The following is a 16,888-nucleotide window of genomic DNA, read 5'->3' on the forward strand; positions in this document are numbered from 1 at the left end:
CTCTGTATCATACCATTCTTCTTGCTCAGTGCAATCTCCCAGTATGAGAAAGTGGGCGTCAGTGATGTTGTGCCTGCTGGGGGACCACTTCTGCCCTCACATGGTTGAAGTGCTGTGATGAATAGAAGACCTCAGGCTCTGTGCATGTTTCAGTGAGGCTCCATGCATGTTTCAGTGAGGCTCTTTGCAGCTTTCAATGAGGCTCTGTGCATGTTTCAGTGAGGCTCTATGGAGATTTCAGTGAGGCTCTATGCAGATTTCAGTGAGGCTCTCTGCAGCTGTCAGTTAAGCTCAGTGGATAGAGAAACACTTCCTGAGTTTGGACTCCTGCCAGGCCGGGAGGAGACCAAACTCACTGTATTAATTGCACCAGGGACCAGAACAGTGCCACATAGTGGCCGATTTTTCTATTACATTTTTAAACATATTTATGTTGATAATTTTAAATGTAAGTGAATGGGAAAGTGTCTGCTAATTACACAAGGAACACTATATTAAAAGTTTTATTTGGTGACAGGTTATTTTTTAAAATATGGTTACTACATTTCCACTGAAATTTGTATGTCTTCTTTTGGCAGATTGTTGGGTGTGACCATCAGCTAGGAAGCACTGCAAAAGAGGACAATTGTGGCGTTTGCAATGGAGAGGGGTCAACATGCCGGTTGGTTCGGGGACAGTACAAATCACAGCTGTCTGCAAGTAAATGTAAGTGAACATTATTACACTATTTGATGTATCACAAAATAGCTTATTGTGTTGTACAATGGTCTATACAACAGGGCACACATCTCAAAAATTGTAATGTTCCCTTTGTTTTTGTTTGTACATTTTCTGGTGTGTCCCTACTAAGGTTGTTTCTCATATGTTTGGAGTGCTGGCAGATGTATTACAATTATGAGGTCTTATGATTTCTATTTTTGATTTCTATGATTATTAGATGTTAAAACAAACAGGTAAACCTAGATGTATGCATACTACAGTGCCCTTGGTAACTGTATGGTAGAGATTGAAGACTGCTTTTTATTTGCATTGCACATTTCATTGTTTATTACCAATTATGGGAAATCTTACCAAGTGACTTAAATTCCTCCAACTTTCAGTATCTTGGGGAGACTTCAATTTGTACTTTTTATGGGTTGTGTTTTATCCATTTAAATCCAAGGTACATTGTAAGCCCATCTGGCTGTAATTGCATTCTAGTGCAGCTTATTGCTTGCTGATGTGTGACTCTGTAGGCATCTAAGGTGTGCAAACATTGCTTCGATGTTAAATCACATGCAATATTTAGTAACATTAACACAGTGATGTTCTTGCTGGTGTTCTAAAACTACATTATGTGACACATTATTGATGAGCTACTTACTTTAAGGTAATAATCTTCTGGCTAATGTTTTCTGTATATTGTTGTTCAAAGGAAAGTGGTCACCCGTTCACCCGCACTAAACCCAAAACACCGGGTTATAATGCGGGGGAACAGGAGACCGATGCAGTAATATACACACCTGCAGTCCGGCGCCCAGTCCCTCTGAAGTTTGGCTTCTATCTGCACTGAAGTGCACGCTGGAGGCAGGCCCACTGGCTGAATTTGAATATTCATGGTCGCTGGTCATTTGACCATGAATATTCAAATCCAGTCGGCGGGCCTGCCTCCAGCGTGCAATTCAGCGCAGATAGAAGCCGGACTCCAGGTATGTATATTAGAGACCCCGCATCGGTCTCCTGTTCACCCACACTATAACCCGGTGTATTGTGTTTAGTGTGTGTGAACGGGTGACCGTCTTCCTTTCAAACCTGTAAGGGTTACGCCTTCCTTTTATGTAGCTGACTTGTTTCCTTTAAGACTACTGTCTAAAAGCTATGGACATCTTGGGGGGGGGGGGGGGGGTGTTATTTAAGAAATGCATGTATGTTATGGTAAAAATCATTTCGGTCTCCAGCCACTTCTGTGTTCTCCAGAGCAATCATATGGGCTTAACTTTGATATGATAACTTAGTGGAATGCAGAGCATGGTGGTCTATGGAGCACCTGGAGTCAGCAGGCCAGGGCAAGGATGTACTATAAAACTGTAGCCCCTACTGTTGTGGGGAAAGAATGACGGTAGAGGAGGTTATATAGATGATGTACTGGATTCCTCTTTGCTAAATTTAGATCCACAATTTCCACAGTTCACTACTTAAATGGCTCCTCACTAGGGACTGGAACCATGCAATACTCCCCTGGTAATACTCTGGGTGGCCACATTGAGTATTGAATAGTCCCCAGTTCTATTAAAAAGCACACAAGAAGAAAACTGTAGAGCTTGTAGAGCTAAGCTTAGTACAGTGGTGATATATACAGCTCCCTCCACAATAGAGAGGACAATACGGTATATCGCATTCCTGTCCTGGGTTGCTAACTTCATCTACTCCATAGATTGGTTTATTCTCAGCAACTTCCTTCTGGCGTAGTGCGGGAACACTTTCTGCTCCTTACTCCTACCATCCTAACCTTCACCCACCTGGACTACAGTGATCCTGGCAGGTAGTGCTCTCTGCTCAAGGCCTTCTGTTTTTTTTTTCAATGTAACATATATGGACAGTGATGTCACTGAAGTTCCCTGATGTATAGGTTAAACAAGTGTCTGTGGTAACCACAAGTTATGATAGCATCTAACATATACTTTTTGTATGCTGTTCCATACCTTTTTGTTTTTATTTGCGGCATACTCTATTTTGGTCACTGTCTGGCTATTGAAGCCTAAGGACATGTTGATCATGTACCTAGGGAACTTTCCTAGTGCACATGCTAAATGTAGAGTAATGTGAATCTAAAGCTAGTATATTACTTTTGTAAGAAAACATAGCATTGGAGACAAGGACTTTATCATGTGAAAAAGGACTTGAGTGACCTCATCTACAAAATATATACCAGTTCATTGGAAAAGAAAAAATGCTAAGGACAGAAAATATGTTAAGGAACATTGAAAACATGGAGATGTCCTTTCATATGTCCTATACCTACAGCATACATATCCTATAATAAACTACAAGGAACTGAAACTAGTTCATGAATAATCTGTAGCTGCTTATTCAGATAAATGTTGATATTTCATGTCAAGCGCCAGCTCTGATGTTATCCCAGTTCCTCTTTTTGCAATAGCGGGAGAGAAATACTAGGCAGGAATACACAAGAAAGCCTGAGAAATGCAAGCCAAGAAGGGGGAATTTAATATGTGCACTCACTTCCCAGGACTCTTGGCTATGGCAGGGTGTCCTTCCCTTTTTATCTGCATTGAATAGAATTCTTTGAAAGTGTAAATATTTGTGGGATGCAATTGTGACTAAACTGTGTGCCAGTTTCATGCTTCACTTGCTCACAAACAGCCAGTCCAGCCTGACTGAAGGACGTTCAGAAAATGTTTTCCAGACCTGCTTAGTGCTCAAGCCACATCAACTTTCCTAGTCCTCTTTAGCGTCTTTTGTTTCCACTCGCTATTTCTTTTCTTTACCTTGTAACTGGAACTACAAAGGAACTTAAATCACTCTGCAAACAAAAGGTTACATTGAAAGAGAAAATATATACCCCTGAATTGGTGGACATCAATGGATCATTCAGTGTCGTTATAGGCCATACAAATAAATCTTTGACAGAGGAGATTGAGAGATCTACCGTAACCTGCTGTAAAGTACAAGAATAATGTTTGTGTAAAAATAAGTAGACAATTCTCTAGAATCAGGGGGTCAAAACAAAAGTAAATGAAAAAGTTGCACTGAGGTTTTACTTACCCTCCTACTGTCTACAACACTAAGATTTTACGGGAAGAGACAACTAATCCAACATCACCTATGCCTGAAGATAATATAAGGTCCTCTAGAGAATTGTTATCTCCTTAGTGCTTTGTGAAAAAGTATTTGCATAAATGGACAGTTTAACTGGGAAGAGAATGTCAAATGCAAGCGAAGATGATATAATCCATGATAAATTGCTACGGAAGAAAAGCCAATGTAGCAAAGACAGAAGCAGGCAGAGAAATCTTATATGGCTCTTCTTATTCTTCTTAAAGGGAGAGTCTATTCAAGGGTCAATGATAGCAGTTACAGTAAAGTGTGGAGATTTGCTTCCTTGTTCAGAATGCTAAGAATGCCTATACCATCGCTACTTTATGTTCCAGGCATGGGAATTATGTGGATTTCTCCTCTGAAATTTTTAAGCAGATTTACATGTGAGTTTTAATGCGGATTATTCGGCATTGTGTGGAATTTCCATTTGAAGTAGATAGGAGATAAAAACCATGATGATTTGGATGCAGAAATGGTCATTGCGTACAAATCCAAATCAACATGTATTTTAGCTATGGGACCATGCCCTTACTTTTGTATTTTGACTTTCTGCAGTCCAATAAGGTTAGCACTTTGAAACAGAAGTTTAAGCTTAAATTTAAAATTCTAATTTAGGTTTGCAATAACCTTATTTCCAATATATGATGTATTTTACAGCTGCTTGAAGCTGAAGCTGTATTTCTCATTTTGTGGGGGGTCACCTTTATCTGCCTTTGTCTACATGTACCCAAACACCTTATACTTAAAGGCGTACTCCGCCCCTAGAAATCTTATCCCCTATCCAAAAGATAGGGGATAAGATGTCAGATCGCTGCGGTCCTGCTACTGGGGACCACCGGGATCGCCGCTGCGGCACCCCGCTATCATTACTGCACAGAGCGAGTTCGCCCTGTGCGTAATGACGGGCAATACAGGTGACGGAGCAGCGTGACGTCATGGCTCCGCCCCTCGTGACATCACGGCCCGCCCCCTTAATGCAAGTCTATGGCAGGGTTGTGACAACCGCCACGCCCCCTTCCCATAGACTCGTATTGAGGGGACGGGCCGTGACGTCACGAGGGCCGGAGCCGGGACATAACAATGCTCCGTCCCCTGTATTGCCCGTCATTGCGTGCATAGCGAACTCGCTCTTTGCAGTAATTACAGTGGGGTGCCGCAGCAGCGATCCCGGGGCTCCCCAGCAGCGGGACCGCGGCGATCTAACATCTTATCCCCTATCCTTTGGATAGGGGATAAGATGTCTAGGGGCAGAGTACCCCTTTAAGTCAGCCAACCCTATTGTTTTGGGAGGGATAAGCCTGTGCCAGAGGTGTGTGGCTGCATGTTACCACTCCTGTCTCCAAATACAGCACATGAATGCTGGGCTGTGTGGAATATTCATATGTATGGGAAAGTTGGGAGAGTTTACTGTTGGGTGAACTAACATTCTGCTAACAGTTATTGAAAGTGTATGGCCACCTTATGATCTCATCGCCCAAAGAATGTATAAACCAGCACTGTGCTGGGACTCTTGGTCCTAAATCGGGTGCTTTGCATCCCAAGGTTAGACTCCATACCTTGTCCTGAACATGCAACCCCAAGTAGAGAAGCGGCACAAGTAGAGCACAAGCGGCACTCCAAATATGATACTTATTTATCATGATTAAAGATGCAACATTTCAGTCTCAAAATGAGAAAGGTTTTGTTGTGAGACTGAAACATTATATCTGTATTTATGATGGGTGAATAAATATCACTTTTTACTTGGAGTCTTCTCTACTTGTGGATGCATGCTTAGATCTCATCACCAATGGGTAATTATTTTGTTTCTTTTTGTACTAAATGATTTGAGAAGAAAAGTTCTGCATTTTTGTAATGAGGAATAATACGCTGCCTTGGACAAGCAGTATACAGGAATTGCAGGTTTTGTAACAGGCATTTCACTCATGCTGAATAATATTGGCTTATATAACAAAAGTAGAGTAGGGTGCAAGAGGCTGTGCATAGATAGGCTAAGTAAAGAAATTTTTGTGCAGTGCTTGCCCAAAAGGTGGTGAAAAATGAACAGGTGAATAACTTTGTGGATGTTCAAGTCTTTTCTGGACCATCGTAAGTTGAAACCAGACTCAGTATACAATGCTACGGACAGTCCAGATCTGTGAAACGTGTCAATGGCTGGAAGAACCGACCAATCAGAATGGGCATTCAATGGTAAATCCCCTGTATTACTGAAGCGTATGCACTGACTGGTGTATGGTAGCGCCCGCCAAAGTACAGGGAGGTATTACATGTTCTCTTCTCTTTACCTGTACCAGGGTTAGCTGCTCCTTTGGACACCAGTTGAGGGCGACTCCATTACTTTTTTAGGACACTGTGTGTACTGTATAGGAACCTGAAGAAGCTCCTGTCCTCTACATAGACCAGTGTTTCCCAAGCAGGGTGGCCCCAGCTGTTACAAGACTACAACTCCCAGCATGCCCGGAAAGCCTTTGGCTTTCCGGGCATGCTGGGAGTTGTAGTTTTGCACCAGCTGGAGGCTCCCTGCTTGGGAAACGCTGACATAGACAGTGATTTACAGCTCCCAGCAGATCTTTCCTACTTTATATGTAATGACTTACTTTATCTATATTAGTGATCTACTTATTTTTCTTTAATTCTTACTTTTTTCCTATCTTTAGATGACATTTTGGGCCTTTAGAACCAATTTCCAGGTTTCCATAGAGTTCTGGTCTCAACATACAATGGTTTCAACATACAATGGTCGTCCCAGAACCAATTAATATTGTAACTTGAGGGACCACTGTAGTTAGATAGGCTACTCATATTAACTTACCAATAAACAGTAAAATTGCACACTTCACAGAAATACAGCTTGGCTATGTTTCCACTTCCATTCGAGCTTTGCGGCACCCAGGTTGGGAAACACTGATGTAGAGTCATGATGCCTTCAGTGCATAGTGCTAACTATTGTGCTGGATATGTCAGCTCCCTTTTTTAACTGTTGGGCAAAGCTCAGAGACTTTAGAGTTCAGTTAAAGTTCAAAGCTGAGGGGGGGAGGGGGTCTCAGCCAATCACAGCTCATCACACATTGAACTGCTCTGGGCTATGTGTAGCAGATTAAGGGTGGACATGTCACACCTTCTGGGGAAGGCCCATTTCCAGTCTGTGGAGCTCGCTGAGACTGCGCAGAAGATACAAAACAATATCAAGGTAGAAAATTTACAAATAATAAAAATAAAGACAGAGAGTGGTTTATCATGGTGGGGGAGTGAATAAAAAATCTATCAAGATCATGACATGTACTCTTTCACACTTATTAATTAAATAAACGAAATAAAACTTTTGATGGAAATTGTGGCATAAAGAAGAGGTAGTGAAAGGGTTGATTTTAAACCATATTACCAACATGCAAAGGCCAAAATAAAATTTAAAGTTCAACCTCTAATTGAAAATGTTACTCCTCAATATCCTGCTACATCTTTAGTATTTCCCTATCCAACTATGAGTTTTAAATATAAGGGTCACATTCATTGTTCACAGCTGTTCAGACAGTCTTGGATTGGTTTCTTAAAGGGGTACTCCGGTGGAAAACTTTTTTTTTAATCACCTGGTGCAAGAAAGTTAAACAGATTTGTAAATTATTTCTATTAAAAAATCATAATCCTTGCAATACTTATTAGCTGCTGAATACTACAGAGGAAATTATTTTCTTTTTGGAACACAGAGCTCTCTGCTGACATCACGAGCACAGTGCTCTCTGTTGACATCTCTGTCCATTTTAAGAACTGTCCAGAGTAGGAGAAAATCCCCATAGAAAACATATGCTGCTCTGGACTGTTCATAAAAAAGAAAAGAGATGTCAGCAGAGAGCACTATGATCATGATGTCAGCAGAGAGCACTGTGTTCCAAAGAGAAAATAATTTCCTCTTTAGTATTCAGCAGCTAATAAGTACTGGAAGTATTAAGATTTTTTAATAGAAGTAATTTACAAATCTGTTTAACTTTCTGGCACCAGTTGATTAAAAAAAAAAAAATTTCCACCTGAGTACCCCTTTAAGTCTCTTCCTCTCTCACATGTTCATTGTGTCAGGATCAGTGAACCTAGTTGTTGCTTAGAGGTTGATTGTTTACATGCTACATTTTCTAGTTGATTTACAAAAATTTTAAGAAATACGTTTGTCGTGGAAGATTCTGAAAACTGTTATGTAATGAGAACATTTAAAGGGAATGTCTAACCTAATTGTTTTTACTAATTAAAACCAGATGCTGATGATTCTTTATATATTCTTATTTTTCATATCTGTTTTATTATCTGATTATCTGATCTGTAGTTTTTGGATTTTTTTTCATTCCATTTTTTTGCACCTGAATTTGGAAGCGACCATCTTGCTTGAGCTATTTTTAACAGAGCATCTTGGTTACTTCAAATAACAAAGGTTCCAAAAGTTAAAACCAACCCCTCCCCCCCCCCCCCCCGAATTAATGAATTATCAGCCGCAGCACGCTGTCCCCACATTGGGGAACTAATTATATGTGACCCCTCTGGCGCTGTTCTGCTTCTCTTCCCCCCAATAACTTTCTCTCCCCCCCCCCCCAATAATTATCAGCCACTGCGCTGTACTGTACTATCCTTGTGCTCGGGCTGCAAGAATAAACAAAATAAACGTTATCTCACCTTCCTACGTTCCCCCGTTGTTCCGGTACCGGCCTCATGCTGGGAATGGGAACATCATAGAGCCGCCAACGTATCACCGGCCGCAGCGTTGTCCCGCCTCGGCCGGTGATAGGCTGAGCGCACTGTCATGTAAGGAGCCGGTCAGCTTCTTACATGACAATGCGCTCAGCCTATCACCGGCCGAGGCGAGACATCGCTGCGGCCGGTGATACGCTGATGGCTCTGTGACGTTCCCATCCCCAGGAAGCAGCAAGAGGACCGCGAGGCTGGTACCGGAGCAACGGGAGAACGTTGGAAGGTGAGGGAAAGTTTTTTTTGTTTATTTTTGCAGCCCGGACACAGGATAGTACAGTACGGCTGATTATTGGGGGGGTGGGGGGGGGAGAGAAGCAGCGCTCACGGGTCCCATATGATTAGTTCCCTGATGTGGGGACAGCGCAGTGATGGGCTGATAAACCAGGGGGGAGAAGCAGCGCCCACGGGTCACATGATTGGGGGGGCGGGGTTGAGAATACCATTAAATACCGTGGAACCGCCATAACTTACAAAAATACTGTGCTACACATTTTTGGTCATACCGCCCAACTCTATTTGTACTTCCTTGATACGTCCCTCAGTTGCCTAGATATAGAGGTTTTACTATTTGCCGCTGACTATCTGTACTTTTTACTAAATAGTCAGATGGCCAGGGATGGGGTGTAAATGCTAGGCTAAGGGGGTGTGAATATAACACTGTGGGGGTGTAAATTAGGCTGGGGGTTGTAAATATGAGTGGGAGCTTACACCCTCCAGAGTCTAGCATCAATGTATTTTTTTTGTTTTGTTTTATTTAGTTTTTTGCAATGAAGTTTATGCCCACCTTACAATTCAATGGCAAGTACAGATAGTCAGTAAAATAGTAAAACGTTAAAAAAATTGTAAAAAAATGTAGCAAGACAGTAAAAACTCATTATATAAAATGTAATTTTTTCAGTCCCCTCTTTAAAGGCTGTAATAAACCACGTTTATTTGAAATGGTGTTAGGTTTGGTGTAAATAAGACAAGAATTTAAAAGTGTCTAAAATAGTAAAAATATACAAGTTCTTCTCCATTCCACCACCATCATTCTTCTCAGTTCCACATCACTAATCTTTTTTATGGGGGGCTGCATCTTAACGTGAAATTCGTAGCCAGTCCACACTGTGTGTCATCACAGGACAGCAGGTAGTTATGTATCCTCAGGAGACAGAGGTATGGAGAAGAATTATTATGGTAGGCATTTTGGAAAGCTTATTATTTGATTATTTTAGGCTTGTCTAAGCTTTGTTTTATATATTAGGAAAACCCTTTAATGGCCCAGACCTCAGAGCATCCTGTGTTATAAATAGTATGACAGTAGGATATGTTTTTGAGTTAACACATCTCTGAAAATCTTTGCCAGGAAGACATCCATACACTTGGAGAAAGTTTGTTTAAATACACCAAAGATTATCATTCATCATTTTAATTCAAACAAAGTGGTTGGATGTTAAGCACATCTTACGGCATAAAACCTCATTTGCCATTTGGGATATTCAGCTTTGCCTTAGCATTCCTCAGCAATCAACATTCAGATGCCAAACTTGTGATGGCTATTGTAAACCATTGTAATACCTCCAGTATAAACAGGGGTTACGTAGATTGGTACATATTAGTAAGTGCTTTCAGTTAATTATTTTCAAATAAACATTGGCCTCAGAAATGTATTCTAATCATACCGCAGAATGAAGGACTTACTAAATGGTTTAGCGCTTAGTTTTGGGGCGGTACGGGAGAAGTGCAATATGTAGTTCCCTGTAGTTCAGTATGGCCTGCAGCAGGAAAAAAAATAAAAACTATTTATCTATCAATGTCTTAAATGGGCACTCTAATTAAAACAAATTTTTGCTATTGCACTCCTTATGGCAAATAAAATCTCTCTAATGTACTTTGTTTTAAAAAAAAAAAAATGAAGTTTTCTATGTTTTATTTATGTCTAAAAAAGCTGCCACTAGGTGTCTCTCTACTTGTCCAGAGCACATTTCCCCCCATCTATTGGACACAGACTTTGGACTTCTGCTGGCCTGGCAGAAGTCCAAAAACAGGAAATGCTTAGTGGGGGGGAGGGGATGCAGCTTTATCCAATCATAGCTTATCTCACACTGAACTGCTCTGGGCTGTGTGTAGCAGAGTGAGGGAAGAAATTCTCCCCTGTATGGCTTCAGATGATGTCACACCTGCTGGGGAACACCCCTTCCCAGTCTGTGAATCTGACTGAGACTGAGCAGAAAATACAGAGCAATATCAAGGTAGAAAACAAACAAATAATAAAAATAAAGGCAGGGGGTGGTTTATCATGATGGGGGCAGGGATACACTTTAACATTTTAATAAAACATGCAGAATTGATAAATCATGTAAATAAGCTTAAAATGAAGAGGTGGGGAAGAGATGAGATTGCTGACCACCAGCAAGACTGCCAAGCTTATGACAAAATATACGTAAATGTTTACAAGTTCCGTGGACATGTGAATAGACTCTTTTCTTAAGGAATGCTGACATGTTTTGGATCAGATTCCATAGATAAGATCATTACTTATAAAATAAATCTATCATTGTTGTTTTTCTACTGGACTAAGGAACCTGTTATTTATTTCTTTTTGCGCTTCATGCTCGACTTGATTTAACACCGGAAGAAATAAACAGCCTGCTTCTTTTTCACATTGCAACTAATGTAAACCTTGTGAACAGTTATTTTTATGTCCCTCTAATTTAAGACAAATGCAGGGGCCTGAAAGTTGGAAGTGTAAAATGGAGAATATTCTGTTTGGAAAAGAGCATAAAATGGCCAGAGCTCTTAAGCAAAGGAAATCTTTGGGGAGCCTTGTATATAAGCATGTATAAATCTAAATCTCTGAACGCAAGAACATTTCTTATTTCAGGACTCTTTTGACCTTTCTGTGTAAGAGCATTTCCTTAAAGATGCTTTTAATTATAAAGTTTCCTCATATGATCATAATATATCTTAAAAATATTTAGGTTCTTTCAGTTAAAAAAAGGAGTTCTTTCTGCAGGTGTTGTGTGTAGTATATTAGTTTGTATGGCTTATCCCTTTGTGGAAACCCTTTGTAAGGAATGTGCACTGCTCAAAAAAATAAAGGGAACACTAAGATAACACATACATGATCTGAATGAATGAACTAATCGTATGAAATATTTTCACCTTTACATAGTTGAATGTGCTGACAACAAAATCGCACAAAAATTATCAATAGAAATCAAATTTATCAACCCATGGAGGTCTGGATATGGAGTCACACTCAAAATCAAAGTGGAAAAACACACTACAGGCTGATCCAACTTTGATGGTCTCTTGAGGGATGTCCTCCCAGACCGGGACTAAAGCGTCTGCCAACTCCTGGATAGTCTGTGGTGCAACTTCCTCTTGCAGGAACTGCTGACACACTCCAGCCACATGAAGTCTAGCATTGTCTTGCATTCGGAGAAAACCAGGGCCAACCGCACCAGCATATGGTCTCACAAATGGTCTGAGGATCTCATCTCGGTACCTAATGGCAGTCAGGCTACCTCTGGCAAGCACACGGAGGGCTGTGCGGCCCCCCGAAAGAAATGCCACCCCACACCATTACTGACCCAGTGCCAAACCGGTCATGCTGGAGGATGTTGCAGGCAGCAGAACATTCACTACGGCATCTCCAGATTCAGTCACATCTGTCACATGTGTTCAGTGTGAACCTGCTTTCATCTGGGAAGAGCACAGGGCGCCAGTGGCAAATTTGCCTATCTTGGTGTTCTCTGGCAAGCACAGCCCCCACCTGTGGATGTCGGATACTCATACAACACTCATGCAGTCTGTTTCTGACCATTTGAGTGTACATATGCACACTTGTGGCCTGCTGTAGGTCATTTTGCAGGGCTCTGGCAGTACTCCTCAGGCTCCTACTTGCACAAAGGTGGAGGTAGCGGTCCCGCTGTTGGGTTGTTGTCCTCCTATGGACTCCTCCACGTCTCCTGATGTACTGGCCTGTCTCCTGGTAGCACCTCCATGCTCTGGACACTATGCTGACAGACACAGCAAACAACCTTGCCACGGCTCACATTGATGTGCCATCCTGGATTAGCTGCACTACCACTTGTGTGGGTTGTAAACTGCATCTCATGCCACCACTAGAGTGAAAGGACCGTCAGCATTCAAAAGTGACCACAACATCAGCCAGGAAGCATAGGAACTGAGAAGTGGTCTGTGGTCACCACCTGCCAAACCACTCCTTTATTGGGGGTGTCTTGCTAATTGCCTATAATTTCCATCTGTTGTCTGTTCCATTTGCACAACAGCATATGAAATTGATTGTCAATCAGTGTTGCTTCCTGAGTAGACAGTGTGATTTCACTGAAGTGTGATTGACTTGGAGTTACATTGTGTTCTTTAAGTGTTCACTTAAATTTTTTAAGCAGTGTATTTAGATATAGATGTGTGGCTAGAAGGAATTGTCAACACTGTTATCAACAGTTGCTTGCAGTGCTGTATGTTGGTTCACACAGTGCATGAACACTATGGCCTACTTATATATTCCATATATACAGTAGACTGTTTCCCCACTGATATGATTTCCTCATGCAGCCTTCATTTCCCATGATGCCTCTGGCTTTGCAGAAACAGAGGGAGTAGAGTCTCATCATTGCACTTGCTCTGAGTCCTATCTAGGTGCAGCAATTTAGATACTGTAGATCAGTGACATAGCATCTATTTCCTTAAACTATTGTATTATGTGTGACACACAGCTGCAGCCTGCCTCCTTTTTTTCCCCTGTTACTGTAGCTCTTACACACAGGGGAGCAATGTCAGGCTCCATCACACAGAGAATCTGCACATGGCAGAGAAAGGCAGTGTGAGTCAGAGGTGTGAAATCATTGTAGGCGCTCACCTACCATTATTACTCTCCTAGTCAAATAGAGAGTGCAAACATTCTACCTTCAGTAGCATTCTGAGCATTTGAGACATACAGAGGAACATAGCTGGTGGCACTGGGTTGGAAGGGAGGAGTCTGATTACTGCCAGGTGGGATCTGAGAGGGGGTGATATAATCCTGTAGTTCACAGGAAGTCATGTGATTGAACACAGACCACTTCCTGTTACACATACAGTGCTGTGAAAAGGTATGGCCACACGCTTCTCTCCCCGTTTCTTTACACTTAACACTTAGACCCTCACTAATAAAAAAAACTTTTAACATGTCTGTAGGACATGTAATTAGATATTTTTCTGTTTTACAACAAGTCCACTTTAAGTTATAGATAATTGATACTAGTTGAAGACCTTGCTTCTTCCTTTTTTGAGCATTTTCATTCTAGCATTGTTTTCAAGGGACAAATTAACATGATTCATTAAAATTCTGTTCAAATGCTATTATTAAAACATACATTTCGATGCTAATATTTTTACTTTTCATTTTTATTTTAGTGGATGACACTGTGGTTGTTATACCCTATGGAAGTCGACACATTAGGTTGGTTCTTAAGGGCCCCGATCACTTGTGTAAGTATGGTAATTGTTGTGGATAATTTTAGCATAATGAATAAAATGAAACATCTTTGATAAGATCACCAAAATTTTATTTTAAAAAGTGTTCATCTCAAACAAAATGGCCGTTATGTTTATTGTATGGTGGAGTGAAAAATGTATCATACAAAAATTGTCTAGAAAAGAGGTGGTATTCTCCGAAAGGTCGTCTTTTTGAGAGGTTTTTAACTGAATTTATCTCTAAGGGTAAGTTAAAATTATGATGGTACCTTCTGATGCATGGATACATCAGCATCCTGGCCTGTGGACAGCCAGGCACTGTCCCTATTTACTTTAGTGGCCCAAATATTGTTAGCTAGCAACTATGTTTAAGTCATCTTCTGAACATAAATGTGTTTTTACCTGGATCCTAAAGCGTAGCATACTCTGCTTTAGGGTCAAAGTAAAAACTCATATACACTCTTGTGTTTGACCAATTGAAGTAAATGGGACCCGTGCCTATTTGTCCATGGATACGTTCGCCTCCCAACCTTCAGAAGATATATTTAGGATTTGAACTTTGGGATTTTGTATTAGGTATTTTTTCCCATACAGTTCTTATCTAAATGTAAAATTACTGCAAAGACAGACCATGACTTTTAAAAATAAGGCTTATTCCTTCTTTCAAAGGCTAAAACCCTTTACAGTTCTACAGTGATCGTTTATACTGTACACAATATAATAAAAAATATATGCCAATAATCTTCCATAACTGTCAAAATCCAGAAGATAAAGATCGATGATGAATTACAAAAAATCCTAAAAGTTATGACTTAATAAATCCAGTCATATTTTTACTCAGGACCTACTCATCTTTATTAGGTTCAGTTTGGATTAGTAATGTTTTTGTGGTCACTGCATCTGTTAAGAAATGACAACCATGTAATTCACCTCAACGATCCAAGTGCAAAATAACATATAGATAGTATTACCACTAGTAATTTTATCAGTTGGGAGTTTCATAAATTCCATAATAGTGCATTGAGAGATCACTATCCTTACACTTCATGTGTAGCTGAGAAAACCGACTGTTGGTCCTTAAAGACACAGTACCTAATTGTTAAGCTGTGCACAATACATTAAAAAGGATAAAAGATGTAGTCGTAGTAGGTCTAAGAAAAAGTTTTCTAAAAACAATTGGTGCTAGTGTTACCTCTTCTGCCAAATTTCAAGAAGGAAGGAAACAGGAAACTGAAGGCCTCTTGGGGTTCCATGCCGTATGGCTGTTGGCCCCGTACATTATTAGAGTGCTGGTAGGTGACAACATTATTCTCAATCTGATTCTGTGTTTACATTTTCAAGTTTGTAGAAAAAAAGTGTTCGGTAGACCTGTGTTCACCTATGTGTTAGGGAGCAATTGTAGAGTAAAATAGATGGCAAGGGGGAGGGGTAGAGCTGGAGCTTTGTTCTTAGGAAACTGCCTGATTTCTTCTGGCACTGAATAAAACTTAAGTCTAGTACAGTATATCTTCTAATGGCAGCTGTTAGATTTATGCATTCATTCACTCTGGAATAGAAAACTTTGGAGGGATTAGCACCTTGTAATCACTTGATTCTGTCAGATAGCTGAAAGGAAAGTGCACATTGCTCCATCAAACTGCATAGAACAAACATCATTCACTAGGCAGCTAAAGCAGGTCTAGTCAGGAGCAAATGATATTATATCATCTCTACATATGTATGTATGTATGTATGTTCCAGCCAAACTTCCAAATGGCTGGAGATATTTGGATGAAACTTGGTGCACATGTTACTTATATGTCAACTAAAAATATAGTAAAGTTAAACCAACTCTACCCCCCCTTCCCTTTTTGTGAGGATGTTTTTTTTGTGTCTAAAACCCCATACAAGTCTACATTTCCAGATTTTTACTCTCAGCTGCAGAGAATGCCCGGGAATTTAAAAGAACCTGCTGCCTGTCTGGCAGGCAGGTGCAGAGAATAGTTAGTGCGATTGATGGGATATAAGGTTGGGATATGAGGACAGAATATAAGATCAGGAAAAGAGGTAGGGATATGAGGATGTGATATTAGGATACGAGTGTTATTGTTGCTTTTCTTCTCTCACAAGGTTTAGGTAGGAATACCAGGCAATCCCGGTGTTACGCCGAGCGCTCCGGGTCCCCGCTCCTCCCCGGAGCGCTCGCTTCACTCTCCCCGCTGCAGCGCTCCGGTCAGATCCACTGACCCGGGGCGCTGCGATTCCGCTGCCAGCCGGGATGCGATTCGCGATGCGGGTAGCGCCCGCTCGCGATGCGCACCCCGGCTCCCGTACCTGACTCGCTCTCCCTCGGTCCTGTCCCGGCGCGCGCGGCCCCGCTCCCTAGGGCGCGCGCGCGCCGGGTCTTTGCGATTTAAAGGGCCACTGCGCCGCTGATTGGCGCAGTGATTCCAATTAGTGTCTTCACCTGTGCACTTCCCTATATCACCTCACTTCCCCTGCACTTCCTTGCCGGATCTTGTTGCCATTGTGCCAGTGAAAGCGTTCCTTGTGTGTTCCTAGCCTGTGTTCCAGACCTCCTGCCGTTGCCCCTGACTACGATCCTTGCTGCCTGCCCCGACCTTCTGCTACGTCCGACCTTGCTTCTGTCTACTCCCTTGTACCGCGCCTATCTTCAGCAGCCAGAGAGGTTGAGCCGTTGCTAGTGGATACGACCTGGTCACTACCGCCGCAGCAAGACCATCCCGCTTTGCGGCGGGCTCTGGTGAAAACCAGTAGTGGCTTAGAACCGATCCACTAGCACGGTCCACGCCAATCCCTCTCTGGCACAGAGGATCCACTACCTGCCAGCCGGCATCGTGACAGTAGATCCGGCCATGGATCCCGCTGAAGTTCC

The 16,888-nt window shown here is 41.6% G+C and overlaps 1 protein-coding gene across 3 annotated transcripts in view; it reads left to right on the top strand.

Moving 5' to 3' along the window:
• Positions 1 to 16,888, top strand: part of ADAMTSL1 (ADAMTS like 1) — a 956,942-nt gene that overhangs the window by 750,050 nt on the left and 190,004 nt on the right. For all 3 annotated transcript variants that reach the window (XM_056519753.1, XM_056519743.1, XM_056519759.1), the window contains 2 exons: positions 579 to 705; positions 13,954 to 14,028. In XM_056519753.1, the coding sequence (XP_056375728.1) occupies positions 579 to 705; positions 13,954 to 14,028 (202 nt within the window). The remainder of the gene's footprint in view (positions 1 to 578; positions 706 to 13,953; positions 14,029 to 16,888) is intronic.

The sequence above is a fragment of the Hyla sarda genome, chromosome 1 (assembly GCF_029499605.1).
Source record: "Hyla sarda isolate aHylSar1 chromosome 1, aHylSar1.hap1, whole genome shotgun sequence".
NCBI lineage: Eukaryota > Metazoa > Chordata > Amphibia > Anura > Hylidae > Hyla > Hyla sarda.